Genomic DNA, 11,586 nt, shown 5'->3' with positions numbered 1-11,586 from the left:
ACACCTGGCAATGCAAAGGGGTTACTTCTGGCTCTGCACTCAGGAATTGCTCCTGGCGGTGCTTAGGGGACCATATGGGATGCTGGGAATCGAACCCGGGTTGGCCGCATGCAAAGCAAATGCCCTACCCGCTGTGCTATCGCTCCAGCCCCAAGGCTTGGTAATTAAATGCGAAGAACTTACTTCTAAGACAATATTGGGGCTGTACTATCAGGTAGTACAGCAGATAGGGCATTTACCTCGCAAACAGCCAAACTGGGTTCGATCCCTGGCATCCCATATGGTTCCCCAAGCACCACCAGGAGTAATTCCTGAGTGCAAAGCCAGGAGTAACCCCTGAGCATCTCTGGGAGTGACCCAAGAAGCAAAAAAAAAAAAAAAAAAAAAAAGACAATATTGGCTCTAATTTTAGAAGTTTTAAATGCAATATTACAAATAAGATACTTTATAAAATTTGCTACAGTATTGCTCCATTAACTTTATTAAAATAGTAAATTTGCATATTAGGTGGTTTTCTTTCAAACAAAAATGCTTTACAAAGATGCTCTAAATGAAAAACTACTGATAAATTATCTGTAAAAGATGGAATGCTAATTCAATATAACTCTATTAAATAATTACACATCAACAAAAATACAATCATCAACATTAAATAATTTGAAATAATTTTGATTAATACTATAGAAAATAATTTGACCACTTGAATGCTGATAAACTTTCAGGATGTATCATCTTGCTTAAGGTATTTTCCAAGTTCTCATTCTTAAATGTAGAAAATGTCTTGTAAAACCCAGTCCTATAAGGTTAGAGAGAAAAAAATGTTAATATTTTTCTCTACTATGACTTATACAAATAGGTTCCCCTTTTATGCTGCTCCATTGAAAAAATTAAAAATCTCAAAATCTTAAAAATACAATGAAAATTTAGGCCTAGGAAGTAGCTAAGCAGAGAACATTTGCCTTATGTATATGAGGCCCTGGGTTCAAACCCTAGCACCATCAAATATACATATATGTGTGTATACATATATACTTGTATATAATATGAATATTAGGTTAGATTAAGTTACTATAAACTATGCATATGGGAAAATAATTTTAATGACCTAGCAAAATATCATATTCCAAAATAATTTAGAATCAACTGTTTGCACATCAGAGCTGCTATGGTTTCTAAATGATGTCAAATCAGTAAAAGATTTTAAAAAAAGCTTATCATTTGTTTGCTTGTTAGATACAAAATCTGAAGGAGTAAATAGTGACTTTTTAAGAAAAATTGCTGTTTTCTTAAGTACACATTTAGATTACCTCTAGTTATCTTCTGTAGAAAATCTGCCTCAGGAGGCATCACCTGTCTGCGGCCCATTCCATGAGATCTTGAAAGTAAGCAGTCTACATACATGTCCCAAAAATCCTGAGCTATACTTAAGAAGACATTGTAATGCCTAGGTCGCTGGGATTTTTGCAGGAATAGCATGAAATTCCAGAGAGCATCCACACTGTGCTCTATCTTGAGTTCCTTGAGATCTATCAGCGTCAAAGAACAAGTGTTCCAACACTGGAGATCAATGTCTTCTGTGATCCCAGGGCTGATGCTGGCGAGCACTCCCTTCTGAAATTCAAAATCAGCTTGAATCAGACTGACCAGAATCAGGCAGCCCAGAGGTAGGTAGAACCATCTTCTTATGGCAAAACCCATATTCTCTATAGAAGCAAAAAGAAAGGCGAGGTATTTTTAATTTAAAAAGATAATTATCCAATTAACTACTGTCCAGTTTAAATATTAAAAATACATCAACATACACATATGGTTCTGAGCAAGCCAGATTTGCCTACTATGTATTTACTGATTTTCTTTGGTTTCATACTCCAGACCTGCTTTTGGGAAGATATTCCGATTTATTTAGCAATATTTTGATAAACAGTCTCCAGGAGCCACTGAAATTCAACATATATCCCTGGAGATATAAAAGTTTCATCACAAACCTTTAGAGCTGGAAGAGATTTGCAAAAATAAAAACATGTACACCAACCTCCCTCCTTTACAGATTAGGGATTGTGGGGGGAAGGGGGAACCCATCTCAATTAATGATAGTAAATTCACAAGTCTCCTGTCTCCCTCTCCAAGTCTCTTCACCATATTTCAACTCCATGGATTTAAATGAAGCCCAGTCTATGTAGCACAGTGGCGTGGGGCAGGCGGAGAGCTGAGGGTTTTTTTTTTATGCTAATATTATAAATCTATTAACCCAAGAGGCGCTGGGCTGCTAACTACAATAAATATATTAAGTATAAAAGGACCTGACGCTTCATTTTCATTCACTGAGAAATACTTGCATTTTAAGTGCTTTAAGAATTAAGCACCGGTGTCTGGTGGGATCCCTGGCTTCTCTCAAGTTGTTCCTAGTTGCAGAGATTTCACAGCCACCTAAGGAGCATCCAGTAAAGGTGATAAAAGCCTGACAACTGACCCATCCTCCCTCCACCCCCACCCCACCCCACCCCCGCAGAAAATTGATCGAAAGCATAGAGCTGAATGGAAAGGAAGAACTAAGTTGGCATTGAATTGTTTGACCATTCCAGTCTGGCTTGGGAGATGGCTCTGGAACCAGCTCTTCGACAGTTCCTGGGGAGGAGGGTGGGGAAACCAGAACCTGAAAACATTTCTCAATTCTCGCTTTCTGTTCCAGTCCCCGCCGCTCCCCACCTGCCCACCAAAAGTTGGGATAAGGGGACAGACCCAACGCTACCAATGTTAAACTTTGCTCATTGAGGTCGTTCCGCACCATCGCGAACATTGCAGATCCCTCCCCAAACTCAGCTGTTGCGCGGCCCGGGGCTAGATGACACGGAGTCTAAAAGGGAGGGATGATGATGGGACCAGAGGATTGTCCTTCGCGGAGAACTTCGGGTGTCTCTGCACGGTCCCCGCCCCCCGCGTAGAGAGGAAAACCCGCGTGGAAGTAGTACCTCTCGGGCCCTGCCTCGCCCGCGGCGCGCTGGCTGCTCCCGGCCCGCAGGCACCGAGGTCTCGGAGATGCTCCCGCCGCCGCCGGGGAACTGTCCCGGTGCCCCGCGCTCGCCCGGCCGCCTCCGCCGCGCTGCGCTCCGGCACTGCGGAGCATCCAGTAAAGGTAACCCAGCCGCGGCCCCGCACCATCAGCCGCGCCCCTTTTCTAGGGGTCCAGGGAGCGGCGCGCTTCCGGGCTCCGCCCTCACCTTCCCAGTGGGGAGCCCCCACGCGCGCACACGAATCAGCACCCCAGCGTTCCAAGTGAGCCACCGCTCAGGGGCCTCCTTGATCGCTCGCTGGCGCGCTCTTTTCTTCTCCCAGTCTTTTCTGGTTTAAAAGGTCCCCCAAGGTAGAAGTCGGCCCACATCCCTAAGCTCCTTCCACCCACCAGCCTCCATGGCCAGTTGCCCAGGCAGAGAAAAACTTCAATACGGCCCCATTAAAATCCTGGAGTTCCCTGATGGATTCTAACCTGTAGCTAAGTCCCATTTAGATTTAAATTACTAATACTAACATGCCCCTCTCGGAGAGCCGGGCAAGCTACGTAGAGTATCTCGCCCGCAGGGCAGAGCCTGGCAAGCTACCCATGGCTATTCCATATGCCCAAAACAGTAACAAGTCTCACAATGGAGACCTTACTGGTGCCGGCTGGAGCAAATTGATGAAGGATGAGATGGCAGTGACAGTGACAATACTAACATGCACACAGGCACAAAGACTCCCTACACCTAAATACACAGTTTAATACTGAGAAAACAGGCACCCCCACACACACCTCCCCCATCCCTTCCTGTCCTTCCCCCCCCTTTTAACTTTTTTCCCCCCTTCATTTTTTCTTTGTTTTAGAACCACACCTGGGAGTGCTCAGGGGCTTAGTCCTGACCCTACTATTAGGGATCACTCCTGGTGGTGCTTTGGGTATGTTACCCACTACTGTATTCTCTGTAACCACCTCCAACTCCCCCCCCTCATTTTTCTGGTTGTTATATGTTTGTTTTTAGTCTTCAGTGGAATGAATACTCCAAACAAGTCCTTATCTGTGTAATGTTCAACAATTTCAGCCTCAACATATCTTTTGGACTATCTTCATGTATAAGTCTTCTATGCCAAATTTGCAAAAACTATAATCAAATTAGATAGGATATTAAATCAATACAAGGCTAATTGCCTCCGCCCCACTTACTCTTTTTTAAAAAAATTTTTTATTTTATAAAGTAAGTAACCATTTTTACACCTTCCTACCACCATATTTTGGGTGTTTCTATTTTGAATCCCAATCCCTGCCCAAAGCAGAATCAAAATAATATAATATTTCTCTGTAAGATTGGTTGCCTCCTACTTTGAATCCCATAAAATGTGGTGCGGTAATCTTGGAGTATGGGTAGTGTGTGTTCTATGAAATGTATGAAGTGTCATGCAGGAAAAGGTTCACTCGTGTGTGAAGCTCGGCCCCAGTGTGTGGAGAGCGATGGCTCCACTTACTCTTAAGCAGTAGCTTGTCTTCTGGGTTCTTGAGCTGGAATGGGAAACTAAGAAGAGTGCCAAACTCATTAGCCCAGTTTCCTAGTCCCGTCCCTAAATCCATCCTCTCACAGTTCTACCAAGCTCTCCCTTACACTCTTCTTTTTTTTGTTGTTTTTTGTTTTTTTGCTTTTGGGGTCACACCTGGCAATGCACAGGGGTCACTCCTGGCTCTGCACTCAGGAATTACCCCTGGCAGTGCTCAGGGGACCATATGGGATGCTGGGAATCGAACGCGAGTCGGCCACGTGCAAGGCAAATGCCTTACCCACTGTGCTATCACTCCAGTCCCCCTACACTCTTCTTTATAGCAGAAGAGCTGTTTATTCAGTAGTTCTGCCATGACAATATCTCTTTTCTTGTCCCCTCATTTTTTATGATTAGCTTATGCACAAAACAGAACTGAGAGAAGATTAAATTAATTCATTCAGGTAGGACATACACAAGTGCATCACTCACCAGCTTTTCCTCTGCTTCAAGGTTCTGAGATTTGTGTTCCCACCATTAGTCACGAGTTTTTGTTTTTTGCTTTTTTTGGGTCACACCCGGCAATGCACAGGGGTTACTCCTGGCTCTGCACTCAGGAATCACCCCTGGCGGTGCTCAGGGGACCAAATGGGATGCTGGGAATTGAACCCGGGTCGGCCGCGTGCAAGGCAAACGCCCTACCCGCTGTGCTATTGCTCCAGCCCCAGTCACGAGTTTTTGAAGCTAGATGAGGCACTGCAAATGATCCACTTAGCATCCACATCTCATCTGACACCAGGGCACCACACTTCCAAGGAAACCCTCTCCTACAAAAGCTGCTTTCTAGATAAACTTAATGGTGGTAATAATGCTCCTCTTCCCTCTGTGTGAGTTTCAAGGTAAAGCGTGGGCATGGGTAACTCAAGCATTCAGTGGCCTAGAGTGGTTCCTCTGGCTGGCCCATGGTGAAGGGCAACGAAGGACCAGGGGAACAGAGAAACAGGCTGATTGGTAGACAGTCTATTTCTCTCTCTCATCCCCAGCATAGTCTGATCTCTCCCTTACAGCACAATCATAGTCATAGTTTTGATTGTAGTCCCAGTCATCATAGATCCATCATCATCGTCCCCATCATAGTCCTCATAGTCATCATCTCTCTAGTTCTGATCTAGTCTAGTCCTTCTCTCTCTCTAGTCCCCTCTTTGCTCTTACAGCACAGTTATTAGAAATGGCTCAAACCTCCCCCCAAAAGAAAGGGGGAGAGATAGCTCAGTAAGCTGGAGTGAACCCTTGCCACCATATGTCCCTTAAACAGTGAGCCAGGGAAGCTCCTGAGCTCTAGTGGTGTGGTGCATAAACAAACACAAAAAACCACAATTACTATCATATCATTAGTTGGGGCTTATGGGGCCAGAGAGAGAGCTAGAGAGATAGGAGAGCGGCTAGGGCTTGCCTCGATCCCTAGCACTCCATATGGTTATCAGTGTCCTGAGCATCACTGCCCGGTGTGCACCCCCCTCCAGCCCTACAAAAAGAGTGTACCATTATCATAATAGAAAAATAAAGCAAGTAAACAGAAATCCTCAACAATTTCACAAGTTATTGTTCAGACTTTGTTGCTTGATCATCATACAGAATGTTTACAAAAAGAGATTACATGGGGGCCAGAGTGATAGTATTGCAGGGAGGGTGCTTGCCTTGCATATGGCTGACCCAGGTTCCATCTCCAGCTCCCTATATGGTTCCCTGAGTCTGCCAGGAGTGATCCCTGAGCCCAGAGTCAGGAGTAAACCCTGAGTACTACTACGTATGACCCCCAAACAAAAACAGCCACAAAAAAGATAATATAGATTTCCACCTATTTTGAAATTTAGAAAATAAATGCATTTCTTAAGATATGCAATAGTAAATATAAAATTATAAAGAAAACTATAAACTACTTAATACTGTGTAGTAATAAAAATATTGCAGAACAACATTTGTGACGTCATTGAAAATCAGAGAGCTAATATAGGAGCTAGTGCGCTGTTGCTGGTTCATTCCTCAGCACATGATCCCTCAAGCATCTCTGAGTGCAGCCCTAGAGGCTCCAAGTACCGTTGAATGATCCCCAGTGCCAGAGGGCCTAACAGTACCACATCCTTGAATGCTCACCTGCTTGGCCAGTATTCACTCCCAAACTCCTGAGCACTACTTGGGAGCTTCCTTCTAATAAATCAAATAACATCATTCTTGGGAGGAAATTAATCTTTAAATATATGATAACAAAGAAAAGAGACTAAGAAACAGGATCATAACCATTACAACTTAACTTTGAAGGAAAACAATATAATAAAAGTCCCTAGAAGTTGAGTTGAGGTTTTTATAAAAGCATGATGCATTAAGGGGGAAAAAGAACAAATTCACTTTTTGGTTCATTTTTGGGTCACGCCCAGCAATGCTCATTTGTTACTCCCTCCTGGCTCTACATTCAGGAATCACTCCTGGTGGGGTTCAGGAGACCATATGAGGTGCCAGAGATCGAACCTGGGTTGGCAGCATGCAAGGCAAATGCCCTACCCACTGTACTATTGCTCCAGGCCCTCTTTTGGAAAAAAATATACTTTATTGATTGAGATTCTAGGGGATGAATGGGAGGGGCATTGTAGTACACGGAGGAAGGAGATGAGTACATTGGTGATGGGGAGGTGTTAGAGTAATGTGCCTGAGAAGCCATCACAAACTGTATTGTAAATCACAGAATCTCAATCCTCTATACTACATGGTACCTCAAGCACCATCAGGGTGTCCCCTCCCTAACAGAACAGAGCTAGGAGTAGCCCCAAAGCACTGGATGTGTGCCCCTCAATCCAAAAAAGCAAGACAAAACATCAACAACAATAAGGAGAAGGGACTCACTGTCAACTAAATGGGCCACTTTATTAGTTCAGTAATAGAGAAATTATCGGGAAGGGCAATCTTCTTTACTCAGTTTGTCCATTCAAATGCCAATCCCATACAAAAGGACCTTAAGAGATACAAAAGGACCTTAATGGATACAATCCCATGAAAATCATCTTATCCTGGGGATTGTTTTTGTATATATATTTACTGAGAGGCTCAAATAAATTCAAGGGTCTGAGGGGCCGCTCCAGGTAATCATTTGCTGTTGTTTTTCATTAGTTCTTTTGAGGGTTTTTGTGTGTGTGTGTGTGTGTGTGTGTGTATGTTGTGGGGTGGTGGGGGAGATCATAGCTGATGCCCAAGGATTACTTTTGGCTTTGAGCTCAGGAATTACTCCTGCTGGTGCTCATGGGACCTTATGGGATGGTAGGGATCAGACCTGGGTTGACCGTATGCAAGGCAAAGATCTTACCCACTGTTCTATCTGTCCAGTCCCCACTCCGTATAATCCTCAGCCAACCTAGGATGTGATTGAGAGCAAGGGCCCATGATGTGATGCTGCTAAGCCCCAAAATGCAGGGATGATCAGGGTCATCAGGCACGATTGGGGAATTCCAGGATTGCAAGCAGTGATACTAAGGGAGAAGGAGCTAAGCTGTGCTGAATATCAATCCTGTGGCCAAATTGTATACTACGTTCTGAGCTCCTAGAAATACTGCTTAACCAAATATCTGAGCACCCAAGTCAAGTTAGATACATATAATAAACAATCACATGTAGTAACAGACACTCTTAGAGTGAAGGGGACTGAAAATTGGCTCCATTAGTCTAGAGGATAAATAAGCTCATCTTGCAAATTTGAGCATGCACATAACCTAGAATAAGTTGTTTCACTCAAAGCTATGTATCTTGAAGAAGCTCTCACATGTAGATACCAAGAGACATACACTAGAATAAAATACTCAACAGTAGCATTGTTCACAAAATTTTAAAAAAATGGAAATAACATGATCACTTAAAGAATTTAAATTAACTGTGGTTTGCTCATTTAAAAGGATATTTGTTCAGTAGTGAAAATGAAATAGAATGCAGCAATACTCATTATACGTGAAAAATTGCAGCAGACCCCTTTCTATAAATTTTTAAAAACAGCAAAATAAAACCACATGTCTTCACACACATATATATGCACAAGACAATTTCATGGTATGAAAATGGTTAATATAAAATTTAGGAGAGTGGATAGGATATACCCATCCAAAGGGATATACTAAAATAGAGAATGAGGTTTAGAAAGAGAGCATCTATGGATAGTAGACTCATTAATACATAGTAAAACTATTAGGATAGTAATAATGATATATTTCAAATTTAAAAAAAAACTTGGTTAGTTGTCACATTGAGATGAGATGGAAATAGAAGAAAAGAGAAAAAAATTTTAAATCATGTTTACTTACAGAGATCACAATTACAAATATGTAAAATGGGAAGAAAGATTAGTGGGGAGCATATAATTGATGCAGAACGTGTTACATTGGACTTAAATATGAAAAAAATAGAATTGATTCTGGATATTGTGGAATGCCGTGCTATTGCTCCAACCCATGGAATGAATATCTAAACTCTAAAAATATAACTAATTTGAAAGACAGCTCTAGCTCTTTTATTTTGCTTCTTTTTTGTAATTTTTAATTTTAATTTTTTTTTTGTTGCTACACCTTGCAGCTACTGGGGATCTCTTGCAGCTTGGTCCCTGAGGGGCCAGAGAGACAGTATAGCAGGAAGGATATTTGCCTTGCTCATGGCTGACCCAGGTTTAATTCCTGGCACCACATATGGTCCCCTGATCCCCACCAGAAGCGACCCCTGAGTTCGGAGTCAGGAGTAAGCCCTAAGCATAGCTGGGTGTGGCCAAAATAGACAAACAACAAACAAATACCTAGCTAGGTCCTTGAAAGAACAAGTGGTGTCAGGAATTGAACTTGGGCATCTAATATGCAAAGTATGTGCCAGTCTGTTGAACTATCTCTGGAGCCCTGTGGTCACAAAATATATTTTTAAATAGCTGCAATAAATTCATGTAGAAATTAATATTTAACATAAGTTTTAAAAAGATAAGCTCAAGTTAATTACCTATCAAATTTATCATTATATTCGTAGCAAATATTTGCCTAGCTGTGCATTGTTTTTTTTTTTTAATTTCTTATTTGAAAATGATTTTTATTGAAGCATTGTGATTCTCAAAGTTATTTTTAGTTGAATTTCAAGCATGAATTTTCCAACAACATTCCCATTATTAACTTTCCTCTACCAATGTTCCCAATCTCTCTCATACCCCCAGCCTGCCTCCTTGACAGACACATTTTTTAAAATAATTTATTTATTTTTAATTAGAGAATCACTGTGAGGGTACAGTTACAGATTTATACACTTTTGTGCTTATACTTCCCTCATACAAAGTTTGGAACCCATCCCTTCACCAGTGCCCATTCTCCACCACCCGTAAACCCAGTGTCCCTCCCACCCTCCCCAATCCCATCTCTCCCCCACCCCACCATGCCACTGTGGCAAGGCATTCCCTTCTGTTTTCTCTCTCTAATTAGCTGTTGTGGTTTGTGCATTGTTTTTATTGCAATTCTTTTTACCACCAACAGGTATTTCTTCCAATTCCCAGCATAGTCCATTTCTTCAGTCTTTCATCTCTGAAATATCAAAGAAAGGACTCTCTCTCTCCTTTCTACTCTGTCACGTTAGGCCCTGACCCCACTTCAGAGTTTCTTCTAATTCAATCTCCTTCTGCATGTAGCTGTTCATTTTCTCTACATTACTTGGTATTTGTTTGCATTTCTGTTTGTCATCTACATAGGGTGTTTTTTTCCCCACCAGAGCAATAATCCTCCCTAAAATATTTTTTTTTCTTAAAGAAATATTTTATTGAACCACCGTGAAAACAAAAAAAATACAAAGCTTTCAGGTTTAAGTCACAGTCAAATACTGATTAAACCACCATCCCTTCACCAGTGCACCTGTTCCACCACCAAGAACCCCAATACACCCCCCTCCCACCCCACCCCCCATCTAAGTAGCTAATGATATTCCCATTATTCCCTATATATTGAGTACATTTCATATTTCCATACAGAACTCACTATTATTGATTGGAAATCTTCCCCAACAATCAGGCCTGCTGAATAGGCATCATCTAATAATTTCTCTTCATTGGTAAGAGTGAAGACTTTGAGTCTTCACTCAAAAAATCGCGGCCGCGCGGTTTTGGGTTTCTATTATTTTAGCTCAGATCACAGTCAAAATGGATGGCTGCAAGAATCCGCTCTGGTGCCAAAATGGGTTAGGAGACCTCAGGATCACAGTCAATAGGCGCGGAGGCTCTGCTTCTCGTGCCGCGGCTCTCGGTTCATCTCTGGGTGGAAACTCCTCCCTAAAATATTATCTTTATTTCAAGTTTTTCTTTTTGGGTGAGTGGGGCATATCCAGCAGTGCTCAGGGATCACTCCTGGTTCTGTATTCAGGGATCACTCCTGGCAGTGCTGGGGACCATCTGCGGTTCTGAGAATCAAACCTGGATCAGCAGTGTTCAGCAGTGTAAAAAGCTATCTCTCTCTTGTCCCTATTTCATGTTTTTCTAGTGACTAGCATAGAATATAATGGTCACACCCAAGGACAAGGGCCAGAAAGACTGCTCCATAGCTGGAATCCTGTCTCATGAGCAGAGGGGAGAAGGCACTTGGAATACAGAAGGGATCATTAAGAAAATGATGCCTGGAGGAATCAGTCGGATGGGAGATGTGTGCTGAAAGTAAGTAATGGACCAAACATGATAACCTCTCAGTATCTGTATTGCAAACCATAATGCCCAAATGTAGAGAAAGAGTATGAGGAATATTATCTGCCATGAAGGCAGGGGGAGGGTGGGATAGAGGGGGTATACCGGGAATATTGGTGGTGGGGAATGTGCACTGGTGGAGGGATGGTGTTTGATCATTGTGTGATTGTAACCCAAACATGAAAGCTTGTAACTATCTCATGGTGATTCAATAAAATTAAATAATAATAATAATAATAAATACCTGGAACCTGGAGGAAAAACAAATATAATGGTCACTCGAAAAATAGCTTTGGATAATTTCAACTTTATATCCATTATTGGCACAATTTTGAAGGTTTTTCAGCTACTAAAAATCA

The 11,586-nt window shown here is 42.1% G+C and overlaps 1 protein-coding gene across 1 annotated transcript; it reads right to left on the bottom strand.

Annotated features, from left to right (window-relative positions):
• Positions 1 to 1,200: 1,200 nt before the first annotated feature.
• Positions 1,201 to 1,698, bottom strand: FAM237B (family with sequence similarity 237 member B). The gene has a single exon (XM_055128894.1). The coding sequence runs from the start codon at positions 1,696 to 1,698 to the stop codon at positions 1,201 to 1,203; it is 498 nt and encodes a 165-aa protein (XP_054984869.1).
• Between the last annotated feature and the right edge of the window lie 9,888 nt (positions 1,699 to 11,586).

Source organism: Sorex araneus, chromosome 1 (assembly GCF_027595985.1).
Source record: "Sorex araneus isolate mSorAra2 chromosome 1, mSorAra2.pri, whole genome shotgun sequence".
In the NCBI taxonomy this organism is placed as follows: Eukaryota; Metazoa; Chordata; class Mammalia; order Eulipotyphla; family Soricidae; genus Sorex; species Sorex araneus.
Note: the sequence above shows the minus strand (reverse complement) of the source record. Positions and strands in the feature narration are given on the sequence as shown.